This window comes from Myotis myotis, unplaced genomic scaffold (genome assembly GCF_014108235.1).
Source record: "Myotis myotis isolate mMyoMyo1 unplaced genomic scaffold, mMyoMyo1.p scaffold_m19_p_12, whole genome shotgun sequence".
In the NCBI taxonomy this organism is placed as follows: Eukaryota; Metazoa; Chordata; class Mammalia; order Chiroptera; family Vespertilionidae; genus Myotis; species Myotis myotis.
The window spans coordinates 20,606,841-20,633,575 of NW_023416316.1; the positions used below are offsets into that span (position 1 = coordinate 20,606,841).

The 26,735-nt window shown below is 39.5% G+C and overlaps 1 protein-coding gene across 9 annotated transcripts in view; it reads right to left on the bottom strand.

Moving 5' to 3' along the window:
* The window catches only part of SLC44A1 (solute carrier family 44 member 1), a 155,927-nt gene that overhangs the window by 98,423 nt on the left and 30,769 nt on the right, over positions 1–26,735 (bottom strand). For 8 of the 9 annotated variants that reach the window (XR_004971194.1, XR_004971193.1, XM_036330147.1 and 5 more), the window contains exons 2-3: positions 13,423–13,512; positions 3,739–3,881 (exon numbers count right to left, since the gene is read on the bottom strand). Coding sequence is in view for 6 of the 9 variants with exons in the window: in XM_036330147.1 (XP_036186040.1) it covers positions 3,739–3,881; positions 13,423–13,512 (233 nt within the window). In the remaining 3 variants the exon portion in view is untranslated. Of the gene's footprint in view, positions 1–3,738; positions 3,882–13,422; positions 13,513–26,735 lie in introns of those variants that run through there. The other variant, XM_036330149.1, reaches the window with a different exon arrangement.

Genomic DNA, 26,735 nt, shown 5'->3' on the forward strand with positions numbered 1-26,735 from the left:
TTGACTACAGCCTGGGAGAGACTCTGAAGCAGGAAATCAACTTCAGGCATGTCCAGACTCCTGACCATGGTGAGATAGTAATGTGTCTGCATCCCGTTTTAAGCCACTACGCTTATGGTAATAGTGTTACCCAGCTACTGATAATTAATACAGGTGGACACAAAGAATATAATTAGAGAACAACATAAATGCAACAGAAAAACAAATGTGAAATAGGAAAGTTCAGGTAATAAAGGTAAGATCATGACAGATAAAGTTAATTTTGAAATATTTCATAAAGAGACTAGTTATGAAACCCACCTCATGTCTTTCAAGAATTCATTGGCAGAGAGGTAGGGGAAACAACACAGAGGCAGAATCAACTGAATATCAACACTACTACACTGAGGAACAGTGAGAGAAGGGTCTGAATCATGGGAAGCCTGGAGTGGTAGGAGCTGAGTGGGCTCATTTTTGATACAATAGGCAACAACACTAAGAGAAGGGCTCCTCAGCAGGGAAATGCCAATCAGGTGTCTTAAAGAACTTAATTTTATCACAGTATAAAGGATGGGGAAGACTAGAGCTAAGACCAGGAAGGAATATGCTAGCACAAGTCTTCATGAGAGGCCAACAAACACATGAGGGAAAAAAGGTTCCCACTCATGAATAATCAAAGACACACAAACCAAAACTATAAAGAAACATTTTTTGGTTGATCAAATGAGAAGGTGAAAATAAAAATAAATAGTTAAAAATAAAAACTAATAATACTAGCAAAGGTAAAACAATCGTAATTCAATAAGCCCTTATTCCCACTGTTGGTGGGAATGTAAATGGAACAGCTTATATGGAAAGCCATTCAAAAATATGCATTAATAATCTTAAAATATTCAGACCCTCAGACTCAGTAATTCACTTCTTAGGACATATTCTAAAAAGAAAATAAATGTATTTACTCATTCAACAAACATTTAATTGAATGCCTACTATGTTCTAGGTACTGAGGATACAGCAATGAACAAAAAGGACCTCATCTCTGTTCTTGTGGGTCTTAGAAGAGACAAACATTTAACGAATAATCACAAAATAAATGTATACTTACACATATTATCGGACACAATGAGAGTATTTTTAAATACTTGGTTTAAATTTGTGAGATCAAAAAAGACCTTTTATTTGGAAGTAACATTTATACTGAGAACTGAAGGATGAGTGGAATTTAGCCATATGAAGAATGGGAGAAATTTTTTTTTTTCTGATAGTGAAAACAATATTCATGAAGGCAAAAAAGAGTTAGTTGTATTCAAGATTTTAGAGTACTCATTCATTAACTTATTAAAAAAGTATGTATGGAAGTCCTAGTGAGTACTATGTACTGGGGATGAGGATCAAGTTGAAATTATAGCAGACAAAACAGGTGTAAAAATATGTATTGTATAGCTACAGAAGGGCTGGGTATTCATAATAAAGCCAACAATGTCTGAGGAAATGAGTGAAAAAGGAGAAAACCAATGCATTTATCAGAAAAAAAGGAGAGGATGGAATAAAGATAACAAACAAAGGTTTTCTGCCTGTTTCCAAACTCAGACTTACCTGAGAAACATATGTTCAAAATGTATCATTCTTTTTTTTTAAAGTACAATTTATAGATAGAAATACTTAGATGGGTCAGCACTAAAATGCTCATACACAGAGAAAAGACAAGTAGGGATTAAATCTAGTAAATTTTAAATGTACACATGAATGTACTTCAGAAATTATTTTCCCTGCAGCTGTCCACGAGTGACTCTTGACTATGTTAAGCATTCAGGGAAAAGGAACCACTTTTTTGTAATAATAGCAGAGTCTCTTTGTAAGAGATCAAAATGTACACAGAATAATCCAAGGATTTGAAATTAAAAATTGAACAAATGAACCTCCATTAGGTTAAGTGTGAAAAGTGACATTTACACAAACCTTATAATGAGAATATTCTTGGAGTCATCAGCAAGTTGTAAAGGGAGCCGCAGAAATAATTACAACCTCATGTGAGCAGCACACCTGAGGGATAGAGCCCTTTCCTCCTATTCCCTGAATTATCTAAATGGTGATAATGTATGTTTAGTACATGTCAACAGTATTAAAGAGTTAAACAATATTTGACAGCATGGACACTAGCTACATAAAAAAAAAGATATGTGGAACTCTTACTTTTTTGGCAACTTCTACGCGAAACTAAAATTATTTCAAAATAAAAAGTAAAAGCAAAAAATATAGGGATAGTCTTGCTATAAGAAATAATACAAGGCCTAAAATTTGTGTTATTTTCATGAGGCAATCAGAAAGGATAAATGAAACAATCCTTTAAGTTGCCCTGAGTCTGGTTACACTTCTGCTGTCACGGGATGCAGGTAGGTGCACACAAGCTTATGGTCTGCGTTGGATATTCCACTGCCCACCAGATGTTTGGAAAAGTCATTTCAGTACCTCACAGGGTAGTGTTGTATGCTTGTTGACTATGGTGTGCTCCATAAATATTCATTATTATTATTTAAAATTTTATGTAGGCCTGGCTGGCATGGCTCAGTGGTTGAGCATGACCTATGAACCAGGAGGTCACAATTTGATTCCTGGTCAGGGCACATGCCTGGGTTGTCGGCTTGATCACCAATGTGGGATGTGCACGAGGCAGCCGATCAATGATTCTCTCTCATCATTGATGTTTCTCTCACTCCTCTCCCTTTCTCTCTGAAATCAATAAAAATATATTTAAAAATAAATAAATAAAATTTTATATATATAAACTTTATTATTCCTTCATTAAATGGAAGAATATCTCTGAGTTGTGATTAACTATTTGGATTTCTTCACATTTGTAAAATTATCAAATTAATCTTATACTTTCCAGTAGGGACCCAGATTTGACCAACAGATTTATCTCATAATAAATATAGTTATTACACCCTGGAAAGTGCTTCATAATAAAAATATAGCCTAAAAACTATTTCTAAAATCTCCTTAGCCTTTCCAATACAGTTCATTAATTGAATTGGTTAACCTGTTACCTTAAAATTAGTTTGGTTAATTCTGAAGTCCTATCTTTATTTATTAGAGCTGTCTAATAAAGTTTGATGGAGACATAAATATATAGTTTAAACAAATATACTGACATCATACGTAAACTATGACCGATAAAATATATTTCCCCCCGAGACATTAAAAATGAAATAGCTCTTTTGAAGAAAAAACACACACAATTAAGTCAGAAATTTCATGAAATCCAAAAGATGAACCTTGAGAACCCAAAACAAATTTTAATGTCTGACAAAACAAATGCATCTTTTATAAAATTGGATTGATGTGTACTTATAAATTATGCATTGCAAGATGTTTCATTATAACTTTAATGTTTCAAAATCCATTATCATCCCTCTGTCTCCCATCAAGTATAATTGTAGGAAGAAAAATATCATGTTCTTTTCTGTACAACCAAAAAAGCTAACGGGAAAACAAGTACAAGAGCAGCTCACTCAAATCAAGCTTTTCCTCATTAAAACCTCAAGGTACCCCATTTTAACATGGTGGCTAATTTTGTTTCCTGGAAAGTGTATTTATAGGCCAGGAATGATGCAAGTGGACAGTTATAAAAAAAATCAACAGGAGTCGTATGAAAATAATATTCAGTAAGATATCTTTAAAACAGTAAGAAAAGCAGACTTCTTCCCCTCCCCCTTCCAAATTTCCATTGTGTTCATCATTCAGCAACATTCTACTCACTTCCGATGGGTGTGGTCCATGCCACTGTTTGGTACTGATTCCAACTCTGCATTTTTCTGCCCACAGATATTTCCATAGCTGTCGTATCCTGACACTAGTCTCGCTGCTGCACCTGTTGCTACTGAAAAGCCACAAATAAATCCCTAGGGAGAAAAACAGAAAAAAAAAATCATACAAATAAACCATTTCAATAGCAACAGTCACTACTTGATACGATAATGAGCTTCTTTTGTCTGTTGAAGGAACAAAGAGCTCTTTCCTTGTTGCAAACACTATTCCACTGTTTTCCTAGGATTTCACATAAGCAGCACAAAGTAGTCCCGGGAAACACTATTTACTAGCATGACAAAAGAAATCGCTAAGCTTTTGCATCATAAGATCGTCTCTGCATTTCATACTAATAATAGCAACCTCTCTGTATTGAACAGCTGCTCTATGCCAGGCTCTGTACTGGGTGCTTACCATACATTATCGCTAATCCTCATGATGAGGAAACTGAGGCCCAGAGAGGTTCAATACGTTTTCCAAGGACACAGGACAGAATCAAGCCCAGCTTTCTTCTTCTTCCTTTCTTTCTTTTTTTTAGTTTTATTTGGTTGTAAAGGAGTCCTATTAAATAAACAATAGCAACGGATGAAAGGAAAAAAATGCAAAGAACAATAGGTCTGCGGGTTTTGAATTAGTATCACTTCAGTGCACACAACTTCTATTTGCTTCCTGCAATAAAGCTGTATATAAGCCAAAGAATTACACCATGAGCACTGCCATGCTCTTAATATTGGAGAATCCAGGAGAGTGAGTCCCGGGTCCGGGTGCCACAAAGGCCACTTCGTTTCATGGGAACATGTTTCAGCACAGTGCCAAAGGCAAAGGGCAGATGCCTCAGAGCTACATTAGGCTTGCTAAGTGGAGTGCATGCTGCTGACCAAAACAGAACAATAACGCCTGCATAGGCTGCTGGGCGTATAGGCAGACAGTAGGGTGAATCACCATTGATTCACTGAATTGGGAGGGAAGACTGAGGTTAAGATATATTCTTGGTCATTACAAGCTTGAGTTTTTGTTATCTTTATGAAAGTGGCTAATGAAGGCAGAGATGGCCACTGTTTACCCATCATGACCAGGTATCGTGAGTAGTACCAAATAGCCCTGCTCGATCTCGGGCCTCCAGTGGTGCAGTTCCTCAGAGAATAGTATTCCTCTCTTAAACATGCTTCCCAGAAAAGGTGAACAAATTCTTCTTTTCTAAGTAATCTCTATTTTTATCATTTAAGTAAAGAAAGTGAGGCAGGGAGAGTAGAGAGTATAGCTCTCGCTAGTAGAAACTTCTTGAAACTACACTTTGTAAGAGAGTAGACTCAGTAGTGACTATCCCTGATTTGCTATCCTTGCTCTCTGATCCTTGCCAAGTTACTTTAACTCTCTGTGCCTCAATTTACTGACCTGTAAAATGGAGATAATGGTAGCTCATAAGGCTGCTATAAGGATTAAATGAAATAATCCAGTAAAGTGATAAGGTTTCAATAAATATTAAGAGGTCAATAAATAAGAGATGAATAAATATTAGCTATTATTGTTAGAAATGAGAACATGCTGTAATGGAAAGACCATGGGCTTTGGGTCAGATAACTCTGCACTGATCAATTTTCTCCTTGTGTGAACTTGGACAAAATTCAAGAAGTTAATGGCTAAACTCTCCAATAGGGATCTTTAACAAAAAGCATCCCAGAGTAATAGGAAGAGCCAAAAAGACCTGATTCACACCCTCAGTCGGGCACTAACTACCTGTGTGACTTTGATCCAATTACCTACTAAGAGTGTCTCCTCTTCATCCCTAACACAAAGTACTGAGGATTCTTACCCGAGGTTTCAGTTACTCATAGTCAACCATGGTCTGAAAATATTAAATGGAAAATTCCAGAAATAAAACTATTCGTACGTTTTAAATTGCATGCTGTTCTGAGTAGCGTGATGAAATCTCACTCCATACTCCATCCCACCTGGGACGTGAATCATGCTTTTGTCCAGCGTATCCAGGCCGTATGGGCTACCTCCCCATTAGTCACTTAGTAGCTCTCTTGGTTATCAGATCAACTGCCACAGTATCACAGTGCTTGTGCTCAAGTCACCCTTATTTTGCTTAAGAGTGGCTCCGAAGTATAAGAGTAGCGATGCTGGCAATTCGGATAAGCCAGAGAGAAGCCATAAAGTATTTTCTGTAAGTGAAACTGTATGCATATATAGGGAAAAGACATAGTATAGTTGGGTTCGGTTTTGGTATCCACTGGGTCCTGGTAGGTATCCCCTGTGAATTAGTGGGAGACTATTTGTTGTTGTTAATTCTCACCTGAGGATATTTTTCCCACTGGTTTTAGAGAGTGGAAGGGGGAAGGGAGAGAAAAAGAGAGAGAGAGAACATCGATGTGAGAGAGACACATTGATGGGTTGCCTCCCGCACACACCCCAACCATGGCCGGGGAATCAAATCTGCAACCCAGATATGTGCCCTTGACCAGGAATCAAACCCTGGACTCTTTGGTGCTCAGGCTGACGCTCCAACCACTGCGCAACACTGGCCAGGGCTGGGGAGGGGTGACTATTATAATACCTATTTCACAGCCTAATGATGAGAACTAAAAGTGATAATACATATCTAGGCCTTAACTGGTCTGCTACATGGCAGGTAATCAATATACGGTAGCTGTTAGGGGTAAATTTGTGTTAAGTCAGACTAAAGAGGTTGACTAACCAAAAACCCCTTCAGTTCTCTATTTTGGAACAAAAATTTCTTGGGGGATAAAATTGAGAACTATTGTCAGTAATTGTGTTACTACACGGAAATATTCAGACCACAGTTATAATCTTCTTTCAATACTTGTCTAAAATAGCAAAGTCCTTACATCATTAAGGTTATGTTCTTCTTTCACTTTTCATAGGAATTTTCTTCTTGCGCTTGATAAGTACCTAGTGTTGCAGATTCCTTTAAATGATTTCTGATTTTCCGTTCTATTTTTAATAGTACCATTGGACACGTGGGTTTTGTGGGTTTGTGTTTGTTTGTTTTTTAATCAGAGTATAAGTGATAAATGTCACAGATATATGGTAAAATGGGGCACTAACATATTTTCATATCGGCCGTGTAGCTCCCAAAAGCATTCGAGTAGAATGGGTGAGAAGCTTCAGGGGAGGAAGGAAGGAGAGGAGTGAGATAATAAGCTAGAAAGAAACCACAACTGCTATCCCAGGGACTTCCCATATGGTACAAGCATTGATAATGGGGAACGAGGCCAAATATAACTTAAAAAACAACCTCTTTTAAAAAGAGATCCTGAAATCCACATACGGGAAACAATATAGTTTCAGATGAGAAAAATAATATAACACATGAAATTAAAACAGTGTGAGAAGCTTTACAGAACACAGTAATTTTAATGCCTCCACAGAGGGTGGGGGTGGGGTGGGAGCAAGCATTCAACAGAAGGAAATCACATTCATAAAGCAAATGATAAGAGAGATGAGGAAAGCTTTTATCCTACTACAATCGGGAGCAATCACAGAGAGAAAGTAAGCCTATTAGTAAGGAAGAGAAAACCTTGGCTAACATCTAAAAGTGACTGAGTTACTGAAGGGCTTTCAGAACTGCTCTTAAGAGAGAGGAGGAGCAGGCACATCTAATGACAAAAAAGAAGTGACTCAAATCAGATGAAGGCATACAGGGAGGGTGGGTCTCAGGCAAGATCTGGAGACTAATAAGTGCCTATTGCTAAGTAGGAGAAAGACAATTTGCTAGATGATAAACGGTGCTCATCTTCCCTTCATATCTCAAGGTTTAGTTCGACGTAAGAGCTTTTGCTTAGTTTCATTCATTATTAGTCAAAAGAACAGGCATATTTTATTTCACAAGCATGGAGCCTTTAAGTGCAATAGAAAGGTAGAAAGCCTTAGTTTAGTTTTGAAACAGAAAGGCCAACGAAAACATAAGGGGTAGAGGGAGTATGAAGTATGAATATGGCAAAATGTTTCAAAATAAAGAGAGAGGAAAAAAAGGCTTATGCTTACAGCCCTTTCCCAGAAATTAATTAAATTATATCCAGGTTCTTCCCTCCACCTCTCCCCCCAGCCCATTCAAATACTACCTCCTTTAGCTCTATACATCTCTTATCTCAACCAATGTTTAGCATCAGTCTCCTGACAGCCAGTCTGTCAAACCTTGGAGCAATATTTGGCCTGTTGGCCCGGAGAACACTGAGACAAGGAAGACTTTTAGACCCAGCAGACAGGGTAGGATTAGAATGCTTGATGCAGAACTATTGTTCATGCAAACAAACTAAAAACAGTTGAGTTATAATTTCTGCCAATCTGCTAGATTTCTTTAAAGTTAAGTAGGATGCATTACTTTAAGAGGAGAGTGGAAGACAAAAATGATGGGAAGTTAGGAAATATCCACTCAATAAATATTTATTAAGTACACACATACAAATGAAAGATTTCAAGCAAGGTACAAAAGGGCTTTAATACAATAAAGTTTACCCGAGAAAAACTGAAATGTCTCAAAAGAGAAGAAAATAATGGGGTGTGAGGGAGCAAAATCAGGGAAGTCAGTTTCGTGAGCAGCTTAAGCAAAAAAAAAAAAAACCAACAACAAAAACACAAAAAAAGCAAAACAGCACAAGAACTATCAGGAACTAAACCCAGCTCTGCTGCAAATACTCATGATCTAGGGCAAGTCACTTTCAATTCTCTAAGCCTCAGTTTCCTCACCTATAACAATGATTGAACTACATTAATCTCAAAAGCCGTTTATGCTGTCACAATTTTATGATTCTAAGGGAAAATAGGTACAAAGTAAATGCTTTTCAGGGTATACTTGCAGAGAGAAGTAAGTATAAATCCACTTGGTCCACAACAGTGACTGAGGTGGTAAAAAAAAACAAGAGTAGACTAAAATCAAAATGAATTTAACTAACCTGTATGCTTAAAAATAGTTAAAATGGATTTAACAAAACTGTATACTTTAAAATATACATTATTTAAGCCTTGTTATGCATATTTTACCATAATTTGTAAAATATGTTTTAAAGAAAACAAAGATAAACCAGAGGATTTAACAGAAGGTAGGTAGTCATCTGGATCAGGTAGTCTTAAGGTAGTTTTCGGCATGCTGTTCTTCCTATTCCATGATCCTGGCAAAGCACAGACCATCACACAGGTGACAAAACACTGCAGCGAGTCTGAGTCTCTCGCTCTGTGCTGCTCTCAACAACAGTCAATGAGGTAGAAACCCTGAGCTCTGGGAACTAGACCCAGGCTATAAAACGAAAAGGGTCCTCAAGAGCAGTCTGGAGGGACAAACTCTGCAATGATGTCGCCTACATCAGCTGTAGTCCAGATCACTGCCCCAAATTCCAACTCTGCGTTTCCAATTGCTTATCCTTCCCCATACATTTTATGTGTCAAAGTCATCCTCTCATTTCGCCAAACCACTTCCCTTTCCTGCACACACCCTCTCTCCTTTTGGGGCATCCCTATTTACTAGGTTGCACACGTCAGACAGGAGTGAGAGGCTGTTTCAGTTCTCTCTCCACAGCTCTGGCAGCACCCCAGCTTCCTGACTCTACACTAGAGGAAGCGGTGTTGCTCAACTATTTGCCTGCTTTCTGAAACATTGATTGGACTACATTTTACTGGCAGGTGACGTGTGTCCTACAGGTCCATGTTCTGAACAACTTTTTATTTTGCTCCCCGTTCCAGGCAAAAAAAGGGATTGTCTCTCGAAGCCTCTCCTTCTTCCTCTCTCTCCTGAGTTCAGTGTTGCCCCTGTGGGATCTCGACAAGCTATTTAACACAGCTGGGTGCCTCTGTTTCCTTATCTGTAAAATGGGAATGATGATGATAATGTCTACTTCATTGAGCAGTTTTGAAAATTAAGTATGTTTCTGTGTCAAGTACTGCAGGCCTCGAGTTTGACATACTTGCTTTACACTAGGGATTGAACCCACAACCTAAGTATGTGCCCTGACCGGGAATCAAACCTGAAACCTTTTGTGTATGGGACAGTGCTCCAACCGAGCCACTGGCCAGGACTCTTTCCTGCCTTTTATGTGAAGTTGATCTGGGCTGACTTGGTCCAGATGGACCTCTTTTCTCTCCTCTTCTCTTCTCACATATTCTTCTCCCTGAGACAGAAGTAAGTCAGACCATCCAAGATGGGAAGGACCCTTAGTCCAAGTTTTATTCCACAAGTCATTTTACAATGGAGTATTTACTGGATATAATAATCAGGTGTCTGCTGAGCTACTAATAAAGTACTACTTTGTTTACCCACCCCATTCTTGCTACCTCATGTGTACAGAAGCAGTAGTTTAGAACTGATGAGGAGATAATGTAGGACGAACTAAAAAGCCCTACCCTGAACTTCTAACATAAGAGCCTCTTAGTCACCTTTAATCTCTCTCTCCTTGCCTGCAATATTGATGACTCCAAAATCTACTTTTAAAATCTCTCTCTTCTCTTCTTATTTCAGGTTTTTCACCTCTTATCTGGACTATTGCATCCACAGTAGTCAGCCTGAATCTCTTCTTCCTTTACAATGGCTGTACAAGCATCTTTAACATTGACCACCACGGCTATCGTTCTAAACCCAATTTATCATTTCTTGCTCAGAATTCTTCAGTGGCTAATCAGTGCCTACATCAGTGGGTCTCAACCCCGGCTGAGCATTAGAATCAGAGATTAAATCACTAAGGTGGGGCCTCGGAATGAGTACTTTTTAAAAGATCCCAGCTGATTCTCATGTGCAACAAAGGTTGAGCACCATTTTTAATTATTTTAATGAAAAAAATAAACATTTGGAAGTACAATGTGACATGTAATTTTTTTTAAGAGCAGGGTAAGCCCGCAACCTACGTCCAATAATTTCAAAATACTGATGAAAGTTCATGTGGAAGGGGACAGCTCTCAAGAAGGCTGATAGAAATTTACTTTGAAAAATACCCTAAGTTCTAGAAAAGTGTGGAAAAACCCTGAAAGTAAGGGAAGAAATAAAAGTACAAATATCTATGAAAATAAAGCAAACATGTATAAATAAAAATATTTATTGGAGACGATGAGTGAAAGATGGCAAGATCTTAAAACATTTCAGAGCAGGAGCACAGTCATTAAGGAGTGAGCAAAGAGCTGCAAGTAAAGGTAGTGAACAAGGTATGGTTTGAATATTAGGCCACAGGAGGACCGAGAAAGGAGACTCTGAGAGAAGCAGCTGCTGGGCCACATGTGAAAAGAATATAGCAGAAAGTTCCAGTTCTATCTTTGCCATTTATTACCGTCAGTATATTCTTAGACAAACTAATATTTAACCCTGCTATTCCCTGTCTGTAAACTGGGAATAACCCTATCTCAGGATAATTGGGAGAACTTAGTGAGATAAATACATATACAAAAGCCTCAAGCATAAGTTAATTCTCATGTTTCTCTTTAAATTAATAACAGAATAAAATCCAAAAGAAAACAACAACATATAAAATAAATACTCAGAAGGCAAACTTTGAACTACTGTTGTGCCAGAACTACTGTTGGGCAACAGAACTTGGAGATTTCTCTAGTTTCACATGGCAAAATTTGATGTTAGCTCAACTCCATGAAGGTAGTAATCCATTAAAAGAATCATTCCAAAACAAACAATGCTATGCCTGCATTTAAAAGTACACGCAGTGGGTCTTAACTATCATCACACTAAAATCAACATTATATTAATTACCACTGCAGTAAATCATTTCAGTAAACAAATAGCTCCTTTCTCACAAGTCACTCCCAAGCCAGCCTGTTAACATTAATGATTGCACTTTCCTGAGCTATTTTAGCACAGAAAATCAAAACATCTACCTGGGTGGCAGGTACATGTTTTCATAAACATAATTTTGAAAGGTCAGCTGTTACCTGTCCCTGGGTTAAATTCGGGGGTGGGGACAAGCTGCAGACTAATTCTGTTAGCAAAGACTCTTCCCACAGTCTCCACGCATATTCATGCATGCTGCACTGCAGTGGCCATGCTACTAAACTAAGTGGACTCTTGAACACTAGAAGTCCTAAGTTAGGAAGTGGTATTTTTGACTTTTCTAAATATCCTAGGTTTGCTGAAACTGAGCTGTCTATCATCTTTACAATTTCTGCTGCCTTTATTCTATCTCATTAAAATGTACTGCTTTCTTTCCCTTGTGTCAGGGGCAGAACTGGCACCTACAATTAGGTCTAGTAGCCACGATTAGGGTTGTTCTGTAATTCTCAAATGGTATTTGTGATGTGGGCAGTTACAGAGAGACACAGAATAAGATCTTCCTAAAGCATCTGTATAAAAGGCATGGAAAAAGGGGGTGTTTAAAACATTACGCTTATGTGGACAAGGGACTACCTGAGGTAGCATGATTGTGTTTTGAGCTGTGAAGACTATGAGAGAGAGGAATACTGTCTGCACAGCCCACCTGGGGAAGAAGGAACCAGGCGGCAGAAGGAGCATGGGCCTGGAAGTTATGAGAATGTGGCTCTGTTCCCAGCTCTGCCATTCCCTAGCAGTGTGGCCTTGGGATGGTCATATCCATCTCTGGGTCTGATGTGTTTAATCTGCAAAATAAGGGTGACAGGCCATGTGAGGCTCTCCAAGTCTTGTCTAGCTCTAAACATCCGTTAGCGCTAAAGCAGCTGTTTCCTATCCTTTTTGAAGCCTGTATCAGAAATTACTGCAGGGTAGAGCGGGTTTGCACTTTGGAGAAGGACATTCCCAACACATGGCACCAGGGACTCTGCTCCTGTAACCTCTACCCCCATTGGAAAGTCACCAGGTTCCTTGATCTCCACTGAGAGACGCCACTCACTACAGTAGACACAGCAGGCAGCAGAGGCCTGTGTGGGCAGAAGGAGGAAGGAGCAGTGAGCAACCAGCCGCTCCACTTAGGAAGAACTAAAATAATGTCAGAACTGGAAGCACTGTAGATACCATCTAGCAAAACCTCTAATTTTATACAAAGGAACATGAGGAGAAAATGAATTGACACAAAAATAACCGTCAGGTTTGTAAAACCAGGTTGGCTAAATACTCAGGACCCTGGACTCCATGGCCAGTGCTCTGTTCACCACCCCCCAAGATCAGGTTTTCTGCCCTGGCCACGTGGCACAACTGGTTGGAGGTTGCCCCGTGCACCAAAAGGTTGTGGGTTCAATCCCTGGTTGGGGCAACCAACTAATGTTTCTCTCTCACATCGGTATTTCTCTCTCCCTGGCCATCTCTTTAAAAATCAATGAAAACATAACTTCAGGTAGGATTTTTAAAAAAATTTGGCTTTCTGAAATGATCACTTAAATTTTGATGGTTTTTTTTTTAATTGATTTTTAGAGAGAGAGAAGAAGGGAAAGAGAGAAACATCGTACTGCTGTTTCACTTATTTATGCATTTATTGGTTGCTTCTTTGTGTGCGCCCTCACCAGGGATCATACTGAGGGGTACCAGAGAGTACCAGTAAATTGTATGGCAGAAAAATAACTTGCTTCGGTGGTATCCTATGACCTCCAGTTACATAAGCAGTATTAGGAGGAATGAAAAAATAAATAAATAACAGGCTCCCTCTTAAAACCGACTCCCATCATTCCCCTGGATCATGAGTTCAGGTTCTGGTCATCTGTGAGTTTCCTTACCATCCCAATGCAGAAGAGGAGAAAAATCAGCAGCCATGGTAGGTCTGTGCAGCTACGATCCTCCAGGGGCTTCCATTCTCGCTTGGAGCTCTAATTGAAAATACAAAATAAGGGAATGGTAAATGTTAAATGACATTAAAATTAGGAAAACACAAACCTACCACTTACACCTAGATCCTCTCTTTAAAAAAAATGTTTTTATTGATTTTCGAGAGAGAAGAAGGGAGAGAAAAGTAAACATCGATGTTGAGTGAGAAACACTGATCAGTAGTCTCCTGTATGCACCCAACTGGAGATAGAACCCACAACCTAGGTGTGTGCCTTGCCTGGGAATCAAACCATGACTTCCTGGTTCATAGGTCGACACTCAACTACCAAACCACACCAGCAGGGCAGTATGGTGTTTTTAATATGAATAAACAAATGAACAAATTCTTCCAACTCCAATCTTAGCGGTAGCTTTTTCTTAGTGTGTCGAGATGCTAGATTTAAAAATTTAGAAAGTGCTTTCCATATGTTCTTTCCTAGGAAGGAAGCCCATTAAAATGAATTCCTATTCAGAGGTAGGTTCTTCTAAGTCTTATAAAATTCAGAGAGGGGAAAAAAAGCTAAATTAAGACAACTTTACAGACAGATCTGGGCAACTCCGAAATCATCATCCATCCATAAATTTTCATTCTCTTTCTGGAAAATGTCAACAGTTTCTATTTCAAACACAGAGTTCACCTAACTAAAGAACTAGAGGCATTCTGAAAGTTAATTTGCTTTAGGGGGGGAGGGGGGAGGAGATCAATGGGGAAAAAAGGGGAATATATGTAATACTTTCAACAATAAAGACAAATTACTAGTTAAATAAAAGTTAATTTTCAAAGTATTAGATTGGAATTCTAATTACATTTTTTCTTAATCTTCACCTGTTGATATGTCTAGAGAGAGGGAAAGGAGGGAGGGAGGGGTAAAAAGTGAAAGAGAGAAAGAGAAACATCCATGGGCTGTCTCCCGCACATGCACCAACCAGGGATCGAACCTGAAACCTGGGCATGCGGCCTGACTGAGAATGGATCACACAGCCTTTTGGACGATGCTCTAACACACTGGGCCCCAGGTCACGACTTACATTTTTTTTCTTACAACAACTGTCTTAGGTTCTCAAGTCAGCTCACAAACTCCTCTGAACCACGATATAACGGAAATAACACTCCTGAGCTGTTAACAAACAAAAATCCCCGAGTCTCATTCCCTCTCCTGGAAGCAGGAAGCAGAGAGGGAGACAGAAGGGAGCCTTGGGAGACCTATGGGCAAAGCTCCTGCGAAAAGTAGGCTGAACCTCCATGGCTTCCATGACAAGATCCAGGAAGCCATCTGGGGAAGGCTTGCCGGTGGGAAGGGTGCAGAGGAAGGGGCTGGAGATAAGGAAATCCTCTAGTATAATTAGAATGTAGCGTGTAAGAGTGGGGAACCAGTCCTCCACCGGGTTTGCTTAGGTTTACCTCCCTGTAAAAACAAAGAGCTTTTCATTATGTACCCTTTGATAACTTGATGAAAGCTGCAGATGCATTTCTGGGGAGGTAAGCATATATTTGCATAATTTTCATAAACATTTAGGGAATTTAGATTAAGAAACTCAACCTTAAAATACCTGCCTGTCAACACTGCGGGCAGAGCGTCTGAACGCCAACCACTTCCTCCTGCCTTTTCCTTGTTGAGAGCCTTACACGGTTCAGTTGTTCAACAACAACAAAAAACATCCCACCACTCTTGATAGCTGGCTCCCAGACACCCACACAAGAACAAAGAACACTAGTTAGTCGTGGAAAAAACACCTCACCCCAAGACTCCAGCGTTAAAAACCAAGAGTGAGTAGGCAGCTTTTTCCAGGGGAATGTAGCATTATGGCAAATGGATAAGGGACACTGCTCTCTCCCTGACTCTGTCATTAGTTAGCTGCATGGCTTCAGATAAATTGCTTTACACCCCTGGGTGGCAGGAAGGAATTAGATTGGACCTCGCAGGTTCCTTCCAACTCTAAAAATCTATGATCGGGAATGCAGTTTTGTGAAAATGTTTGTTATGACAAGAAAAAAACCTGCAAAAATAATTTGACATTTATTCCTGTTATTCAACTTGAATGCCTATATTATGAGCTGTGTTTTGGATGACAGTTTCTCACAGTATGAATAAAGAATGTTTCTTTGTATTAAATTATTTCCATCCTGAGTAATACCCATTACAGTAACATTACTTAGAAACGCAGAATGCGGACTCCTCTTTGAAATGCATAATATTTACTCCAAGGTAATTTCCAGGACAATAGCTACTTTAAGACACTCTATTTGTTTATCTTAACAAGCAGTATGTATTGGGGGGCAGGGGACCTCAGATTGATTTCTTTATCCACAACTATTTTCTTAGTATTTTCGCCGGGGGCCAACATTCGGTTTTCAATGCTTTCATTTTCATCTAAAACATAAAGACAGTGGAATTTCAGTCTTGACCAGAAAAAAAACCCCAAAGGATTCTATATCTCAGCAATTCAATTCAACTTACTGTGGGCCACTTCTGGGCCAAATACACAGAAAACCTTCCAGTGGGGATGAGAAATGGAGAGGGGAGAGGGATACACGGAAAAGACTGTGGCCTGTGGCATAGTACAGAGTGGAAGAACCCAAGGAGGGGGGGCAGGGGGGGGGGTAGGTCATGCCCACTCAGATCAAGAAAATCTCCTCAGAGCAGAGGCAGCTTACTTCACAGGGCTGTTCCGAGGATTAGATGTGAGCACCTGCCAGATGGTAAAGCTCTAATTCTTGGCTATCAGTCTTATTCACCAACACCCACTTTTCAGCGAACCTTCTCCCTATTGTTATACTATCCTTTTACTAAGTGGATCTTCCCAGTAAGAGGAATAAAAAGAATGTAAAACTTGGCTTTCCCCCTATATTAACTAAAAATCTGACTAAATGGTAGCAAATTTCATTTTAGCTACTGTTTTAATGCTATCAGTTATTGATTACTACTGACTAGGCACTACCCCCAAATCTTTACACACATTATGTATTCTACCTTTAAAACAGCTCTCTGATGTAGATATCATACCCATTTGACAGATACGGAAAATCAAGGCTCAGAAGTGAAATGATCACAAGGCTTCACAGCTGTGCAATCTGAATTTGAACCCAAGTCTGTGACTGCAAAGCCAAACCTGACGAGAACTGCATCCATTTGCACTAGTTAGTAAAGAGCAAAAACCTCCACGAGTTTTTTTCTCACCCTGCAAAATTTGGGAGCCAATCCAATAACTTAAAATCCAGTAGGCACAGGAGAAAGTGAGGTGTTTTATGAACCATAAAATATCTCAAACGAGTCAGGAAACCCAACAGTTGAAAAATTTTAATGATTCTTTAACAGATTTAACCAAGTGGCAACTGGATTTAATGCAGCCTATTTCCTCCTATTAAAATCCACACAGACCTGGCAAAAGTAAAATGTTTTGCAAAAGCACTTTTTAAATGTGACTTTTATCTGCTTCTCAAGTTTTACATGAGATTAATACAGGCTGTCAGTAAATGTTAAGTCCCCTTCGCTTCACAGAGTCATACAATTAGGAACTAAATAGGACCAAAGTAATGACACAGTCAAGCCTTTCATGAGAGTCACAGACCTGGGGGAAGGGAAAGAAGAGACTTGCCCAAGGAACCTCATTTGATCCTCAAAACAATTCTGTTAGTTATTATTATATATTCCACTTTTTTTTTTACTTTGTAAAAGAGAAAACCCAAGCTCAGAGAAAATAAGTGGAAAATCTATTTGTGAATCTTGGGTCCTCAAACTCTGGCCGAAAGATGGAAACTGTAAGAAAGAGTTAAGGAAATGCTGGACATAAAAAACATGGTAACAGGCATGAAGAATGCACGGTCAGGCTCATCAGTAGACTAAACACAGTCAAGAATCAATAAACACAAGGATAATTCAATAGAAATGATCCAAAATTAAACACAAAGCAAAAAAGTGAAAATTTAAAACCCAGAACAGAGCATCCAAAAAATATAGGACAATACCAAATCATCTAACATATGTGTCATTGGAATTCCAGAAGGAGAAGATAGAATGGGGCAGAGGGAATCTTAGATGAAATAATGGCTGAGAATTTTCCAAATAATAAAAGAAATCAAAGCACAGACCCAAGAAGCTCAGAGAAATCCTGGCAGGATTAATACAAACAGAATTAGCACACGCGCGCACGCGCACACACACACACACACACACACACATCCTGCATATATTATATTCAAACTGTTGAAAATCAAAGATAAAGAGATCATCTTGATGGCAGCAAAAAGAGAAAAGACACAAAGAGATCATCTTGATGGCAGCAAAAAGAGAAAAGACACATTACATACAGAGAAACAAAGGTTAAGCAAACTTGTCAGAAATCATATAAAGCCAAAACACATGGAATGACATCTTTAAATTACTGAAAGAATTGAAAAACAACAACAAAACAAAACAACAACAAAAAAACACTCTTTACCCAGAATCCCATATCCAGAGAAAATGTCTCTCAGAAATAAAGACTTTTTCAGACAAACAAAACCTAAGAGTATTTATAAGCAGCAAACTGAAATTACCAAAAATGTTAAAGTTCTTCAGGCAGAAAGAATATGACACCAGACAAATGTCCATGTACACAAAGAAATAAAAATTTCTAAAAATAGGTGAAATGGAGGTTTAAAATTTTCCATAATAAAGGTTTTTTAATTTTAAAAATAATGGTGTGAATATATGTTTATAATGACACTAGAGGCCTGATACACGAAATTCGTGCAACAGGAGGCCTTCGCAGCATGGCAGCTGCCTCGACCCTCCCTCACAGCGTGGGGCTGCCTGGATCCCTCCCTTGCAGCTGAGGCGGCTGCCTTGACCCTTCGGCGGCAGCCCTGGTTTCGTCCCAGAAGGATGCGTGGAAGAATGTCGGTCTAATTAGCATATTATGCTTTTATTATTATAGATTCATATTATGTAATCTTTTTGCTCACTTATACAAGGTTAATAATGTAGAAGGCAAAATTATCATTTTTAATATAAAAATAGATTATAAAAAATTCTAAATCAGACCACAGTTGACATCTATCTCATATTTATTGTATGCTCATATCCTTAAAGTTAGGTAAGAAGAATGTTTAATTAACATCACTACATTTTTAAAAATGTAACATCTTCCTACATTTTGTTCATCATAGATAAAAAACAAAAAAACTTCCATAAAATCTCTTTATAGAGGCCAAAGTACACATAGTACAGGCAACTATGTCATAGATTTCACATTCACTATGAGCCTAATAGCTAAACCCAAGCCCTGCCAGTGAATTTGATATCGTCTACTAGGGGTATGCATTCTTAAGGAAATAAACCGGTAAAAAGTTTTATCCTATATTTCCATGTCATTGCTAATGAAGATACAGTTGCTGAGTAAATATCCTATATAATAAGAGAGGAATATGCTAATTAGCTGTTACGCCCTGAGGTGTAATGACCAAGCGCGTCATGACCAGATCACGGATCAGCAGGAGGGTGGGCCATCGAGGTACAAGCGGACTGTGGAGAGCTACAGGAGGGGGCAGGGCAGCAAGCTATGAGGGGGGTGGGGGGAGCTACAGGAGGGGGGGCAGCGGGCAGAGAGCTACAGGAGGGCAGCAGCGACCTACGGTGCATGGATTCGTGCGCAGGGCTACTAGTATTAGTATAATAGCATCACGCAAAGGTGTTGACAAATATGTTATAACCACTTAGGTCAGATCAGGTATCACTGGAGGTCATCAAATAACAGGGCAGACAGGATGCCCAAGGCAGGGGACCAATCAGATAGGAAAAAACCTAACAGATGTGAATCTAGTTCACAAAAATAGGTAAGGCAGGCAGGATTAGGAAGATAGACAAAAATCAGAGACAATAGCAACAATCTGGAACTCAGACAAAAAGAGTCAACTAGTTTGGTTGGTGTGGCTGCGTGGTTGAGTGTCGATCTATAAACCAGGAGGTCATGGTTCAATTCCTGGTCAGGACACATGCGCAGGTTGCAGGCTCGATCCCCAGTGTGGGGAATGTGGGAGGCAGCCAATCAATGATTCTTTCTTATCATGGATGTCTCTCTCTCTCTCTCTCTCTCTCTCTCTCTCTCTCTCTCTCTCTGTCTCTCTCTCTGTCTCCCTTCCTCTCTGAGATCAATAAAAATATATCTCTCTTCCTACCTCCCTCTCAAAAAATCCTCAGTTGAGGATAATAAATAAATAAATTAAATAGAATATGTTTTATGCCCAGAACACACTAAAAGTTCTTACTAGCTATGATGGGGAAATATTGACTGCCAAATAACAATGATCCCACTCAGAAATACTTAGTAGTAAACAAATGGAACATTTGATTGGGTTGAAACACACACACACACACACACACACACAAAACAAAATAAAAAAAAAACACAAAACAAAAACAAAGATCAGCCATTTTTCATGTAGCGTCCATTAAGATTTCTTTGTACTACAGATGTTATGGCTGCTCCCTTAGGCAGGAGGCCTTTCGATCTTGGAAAACAGGAAATAAGCTTCCTTTGTTTTATGACACATTCAGTGCAGGGCTATATTTACTAAGCTAGTAGAATAGTATTGTCATGTGGATGCCATTGGAGAGATTTCTGCTACCACTGCATTAGTACTACCTGGTCACATACATCTAGGGTTGCTGCAACTTGGAATTGCTGATGGGCTACATGACTTATAGGCTCCCTTGTCATTTCCCCAGATAAGCCAGAGAACTGAATTCTCTTACATTGAAGGCAACGATAAGTGGCATTCTGGGAGGCTGGTCCAGAGGAAGAGAACTGATGTACAGGCAGTGTTAAAAAAAGAGAGGGGAGTGGGGAGACAAACCGGAGTCAATTCCAATAGCACTTGGGCCAGAAATTCACAACTACAGCACTGCTCACATTTCTGTGTTTTTATCAGTTTGCATTACTAATAATTAGGTATTGAGGCTTAGAAATGTAAGCAGAATCAAGATTAACCTCGGTGCATGCTTATACTCACTCCTACAGGCCAGGAACAAAGGAGAGTTGGACTGGTTGGCTAGGAATTACAATAACCTGAATGCCTACACCTAATGACAGGCACACAAACGCCATCCTTGGAGCATGCCTAGATCTCTGCCGTACAGCACCATTGCTGCATGTGAAGGCCAAAGCAAGCTGAGATGTGGCCTCTCACGCAGCACGGCCTCCCAGAATGCATCCTTGGGAAGTGTGTGTTAAATTGTTGAATAATCTAATCCCCCCTCCCTAATTTTTTTATTGACCATCACAGTCTCTACTTTCTGGGTAAACCGACTTCCTTCCAAAAACAGTCTCAAAGTTCCAGGAGCTTTGCTGTAGTCTTTGTTGTCCCAATTACTGCCTGACACACCGGGAAGCCTGACACACTCTGAGTGCATCTCCAAAGCCGCTGCTTATGGAGACATTTGTGTGACTGAAGTACACACATGGCAAACGCCGGCCTGTCAGTGAGGACTTGATTTTGTTCACACCCATCTGTTTTACACAAACACCTCCAGTATTAAAGACAAATAGTCATATACTCCAAATCCTCAAAGCTCCCTCCCAGGGCCTACCGCCTCATTAAATTCCCCAATATGCTTTTATTTGTGCGGAGTTGTAACAAAAGAATGAAAGAGCTGGTGTGTATCATTTCTGCCACAATTTTCAATAGAGTGAGCAGACCTGATGAAGTTGGGTGGCAATAAAACATGGAGGCTTTTAGCTTTCTGTTCATAAGTACCTGCAAATAAAGTCTTGTAATAGGATTTCTGAAAGACATTGCCTGTCCTTTGGGAAAGCCCTGTCAAGGATGTGGAGTGCAAAACTACTCACAGTTACTATACATAATCCGTTTCACTGGCTAAGCCTGGTGATGGCGGTTCATATTTGGAAGGTAAAAATAAAAGCATGATTTTAGCAGGAAGTTAAAGGTAATAAGATATACTGAGTGGAAAAATGCAGGCATCTGTGCCCAACTCCTTTTCTTAGTTTGTGAACTTTATGCTAAACCACGAACATTTGTTGTTTAAGGGGAAAAGGGGAAATGACGCCTCGTGCTGCTTTGTAATACAGCGATAGAAAGATCATGAGAGGTTCTTGCCAATGTCTTCACTCTTCCTCTAACTGCCTCAAAAATAATCATCGTGGGCCTGTTAGATGCCCTCACATCAGACTTCTCGGTAACTGTCTTTCTTGCACATGAGCACATGACAATTACTGGGCAGAGGCCAAGTTCATCCTGTTGTGCAACGGAGCTAACAGCATCTTTTACCTCCATTATCAACGAAACATGACCAAATTATGTAGGCTAAGACTTGTCTGCAATCTTAAAACAATATTTCTAATATGTCTTTTTTCTGAATCAGTGGTGAGCAATGTTTTTAATCTTAAGTTACTATGTAATGTTTTAAAGTTATACAGTTTTTACGGGGTTCATTTTTCCCCATCACATCCTACAAGTGTGTGAACTTCTTCAAGTACGTGAAGATACCAAGGACAGACCGGTGGGACCAAAGCTCTACTGTGCACCTGCTCCTGTTGTAGTAAAGCCATTTTCAGAGAGCTATTGGGTTTCCTAACTTTTCTTGCTATACCGTAACCACTGTTTTTTTAAAGCAATATAGGATTCTCATTCCAATCTTGCTTCCTTTCCATGATGGAACAGTTAAAAACTGATTTATGAAGATTATACTGACTTATGGAGAAGAACATAAAAATTACACTGGTCATAACACAGCTAATGGGTGAGGAATTCAATAAATTTATGTTTTAAATCAAAGTCAGACATTGTCTTTATTAATGAAGATGTTTTAATCCACAGCAATCTTACACAGAAACAAATATATGTTCAGTTCTGTAGCAGTGCCTATGAACTCTTAAGTGACCAAATCCCCATTAAAGTTAAAAAAATTTTTTTTCTAAAATTGATTGTGGTGATAGATACACAATTGTGTGAATATACTAAAAACCATTGAATAGTATGCACTTTAGATGCGTGAACAGTATGCTATGTCAATTATATCTCAATAAAGTTGATATATGAAAGAAATCACCCAAACACGTAAAGGGGCTCTACATTGTCCACTTTACATATGGAGTTCCACTGATTTCATGACAGACTCAATATGAACCCTTTTAATACAGCTACACTATATATACAACAAAATAAAAGCAGAATCGTTTTAACTAAGGCAAAGAGTTGAGTAATAAAGAAATGTGATGGAAGAACGCATTTTTTCCCCCCTGAGAAATCAGAAGTTACAAGAATTACTAGGGAAAGTACTGATTTCCCCAGAATTGTTCAGTCCCTGTGTAGCCAGTACAGGGATACAAGAAATAAGGTTTGCAGATAACTGAAATAAAAGATAAAATAGATCAAAGTAGAGATAGATAAGTCATCTTAAACTGAGCAGAGGACACACACATAGAGGCAAAAGTAGACTGTGGTATAAACACAGCTACAGAAAGAATGTACTTACTAGAAAAAAGGGGCTGGACAGGGCAGTACATGCCCAGCTGCTATTTAGTTAGCACCTGTTAGGTGCCAGGATGTGTGCTTGGCCAGTTACACCGAAAAATAACAGTCTGAGAGAGATACACACTGATACTGCCCTTCAAAACTATCTTGGGAAGGGCTGCCGGGGCAGCAGACTCCAGACTGCTGAAGGGACGAGTCAGGACGCTGCTGCTCCGTGAGTCATCCAGCGCACTCCCCTCACCTGATTCCGTGTCATTAGGCAGCCTCCCGACTTTCCTCTGGCTTCCCACAAGTTGATGACTAGAGAGCTACACAAAAGTAAAGCAACAGAGCAAAGGAGCTCTTTCATGTGCGAAGAGTCTGGGTGAATACATACCGACTAAGCTGTTGACAATTGTCATCTCATGAGGTGAGATCAGAAAGGACTTTCTACTTATGCATTCCCATTGGATTAAAAAAATTTAACCATACTACTTTTCTATTTGAAATAAATATGATTACTCATAAATAATAATAATTTGGCTTTCCCTTAGTACTTGCTGATCTGACAAAAAATTTCTGGTCGGTATTGTCGGCTTAATAAATCAGCCTCCTGACTTGACACATGTCTTATGATGTTGGCTCACGTGAGTCTCCTATTAACAGAAGGATGTACTGGCAAAATTAAGTTTCTGAGTCTCCAAAGCTCTGGGGCTTGGTGACTTCTAAGACAGTTCTAAGATATATGAAACTTGGTAAAGCCACCTCATAGCCTTCAGCTAGGCTTCCCTGGTTAAGCCTGAACCACACCAAGTATTCTGCATTTAAATCTATAAGCAGAAAATAGTAAAGAGGTATAATTTAGAACCTTTCCAGAGAATTTCTCCCAGCATTTCAGCATAATTTACAAACAGGCAGCTCCTAGCTTTGGAAGCAAAGAGATTGGTTCTATACCACCACCAATCAACACTCTCTTCCCGGCCCATGAATAGATCAGAATCACTGAGGAAGCCCTAGGAACAGGAGAGTCCTGGGTTCAGCCTGGCCCTAAAATCTCGGTCCCAAGTCCAATTACATTTCACTCACAGCCCAAGGTTTAAAGTTAGAGGTCAGAGTACCCTGTAGTAGGGCCCACTGAATGATGCCAAAATGTATGCATCAGTTAACCAGCTGGCCCTCAACCACCCCAAAGTATGACCAATTGGTTATCTCCAAATGATTGCTGGGTCTGAGACTATTATATTATCATAAAGCCCCCAAATGCTACTTCTTGGTAAACTCAACTACTAAAAGTCAAGACATCAAGTATTTAAGTCTGAGACAGAAAAGATTAATACAGGAGATCCAAGCATCAAATTGACAATTGGATTAGAAGACTAATCCAAGCACCCCTGAGGTACAATGGTTCCACAATCATCGAAGATTTTCAGGAAAGCTCAATAATGAAGCCAGCTAAAGTTCTAAAATGATTAGAGGAAACACATACACAAAGACAAGAAACACCCAAATAAATGAAAAGGAACAGTGAATCATCAAATTAATAGCTCTGTAAATGACAAATACTAAATTTGCTCTTAAAAAAAAAATCAACCAAGAAAAATGATTGCTACTGGACCAACCTTGAATAAATGCTCTAAAAACATGAGCATCTGTAAATCTCCACGCCCAATGAGTCATAAAAACATCCCACTCATAAGAATCCATTTTTGTCCATCTCCGAGGCCAAGTCTCAAGCTCATGCAGACCTTGTTTATATCTTGACTGGTCTGAATTCAATTCTGTCCACCTATCTTGCCCACCAGGCAGTCTTTTAGGTATCTGTTAAAACTACTTCTCTTACATCGCTACATTAATTTTCATTAACACCTTAAAAGTAACTACCTTCCTACCCCACCCCATACCAATCGGTTCTTTCTGAACTGCCCAAAGCAATGATGCTCAAAATCACAGGCTTCAAACTATACAACTTCTAACAATATCTCTCTCATATTCAGAAAGTCTCCACTTCTCTGCAATCCAATCAGATATCTCTTCTCTGCAAAGTAAACCTTGTAATAAACCAATCTTCTGTTAGAACTACAGATATGATCACACAAAAATACAATCCATTCTAAGATAGTACATGTCAGACAGGCTTACCAAATGACCAGCTAGTAGTCCACTGTGGAGTAAAAGTGGATGCCCCTAATGGAATCCCTGCATCTAACCAACGTGACACAGGGCCCCGAGGCTCTATACCTTGAAGCTTCTCTTTCTGACAAGCCCATGAAACATGTCATCCCTGGCCACAATGAGACACATTTTTGGCTTCCTGGTCTATTAAAAAATATCAGTTGGGTCACCTTATCACTGTCTAGACACAAGCATTCATAATTTTGTACAGCACCCCTCTCCCCATGAGTGATCTTTCTGGTGACCATACTTATGAAAACTATTATAGACAGTAATTTAACAGTATCAGAAGGAAAATAAAAAATAGAAATGAGAATATAAATATGCAGAGAAAAAAGAAGACAGCAAAACACAGACACCACTGCCAAGAGTACTATATGGGCTTCAGAAGAAGAAACCAAGGAAAAAAACACCCTCTGTTCTGGTCTAACTGGTCTTTTGCTAAGCATTTGCCTAGCAACACCTCTTCCCTTAGTCCTCAGCCACTGAATGATTTGGACCCAAGGAGGCAGCTCCCAGGGTAGGCCCCAGCCACCTTACAAGACTCTCTCTACCCCAGAGACCCTTTATGAGTCCAGTATCCTTGTGCATGTACAGGTCCAGCTCAAGGTACCCTCCATGATGAAACACAGTGGATTTTTATTCTCAATGATCTGTTTTATGCTTCCCAGGGAAGCCAGCTTCAAGCAGGAATGTGGTCTGCCTGGGCTCTCTAGGCTGTTTTCAGCATGCTCTGCCACGTCTGTGCAAGTGGTGGGCAGCAGCCAGCTGGCACCAGCTCATGAAAGCCAACGAAGCACATCTCTTCCCAACTCCTGCTCACGACTTCACCTTGGAAGCCTGAAGTAGTTATACCATGGAAATCTGCAAATGTGACAAATCTGGGCATTTTCTTTCTTCCCTTGCAGAGATGATTGCTAAATATTTACCAATACACCACTTCTTGAGCCTCAGTTTGTCATCCAACTTGTGAGTTTTCTTTTAAACAGATAGCCAAATGAATTCGACTTCGGGCTTTTTCTCATTGCTTTTATTTTTATTTTTTTTATTAAATCTTCATTGTTCAGATTACATTTGTTCCTCTTCCCCCCCCCCTTGCTCCCCTCCTCCCAGTTCCCGCCCCACCCTCCGCCCTCACTCCCCACCCACTGTCCTCATCCATAGGTGCACGATTTTTGTCCAGTTTCTTCCCGCATCTCCCACACGCCTTTCCCCCCCAAGAATGGTCAGTCCATTCCCTTTCTATGTCCCTGATTCTATTATAATCACCAGTTCATTCTGTTCATCAGATTATTTATTCACTTGATTCTTAGATTCACTTGTTGATAGATGCATATCTGTTGTTCATAATTAGTATCTTTACCTTTTTCTTCTTCTTCCTCTTCTTAAAGGATACCTTTCAGCATTTCATATAATACTGGTTTGGTGGTGATGAACTCTTTAGCTTTTCCTTATCTGTGAAGCTCTTTATCTGACCTTCAATTCTGAATGATAGCTTTGCTGGATAAAGTAATCTTGGTTGTAGGTTCTTGGCATTCATCACTTTGAATATTTCTTGCCACTCCCTTCTGGCCTGCAAAGTTTCTGTTGAGAAAACAGCTG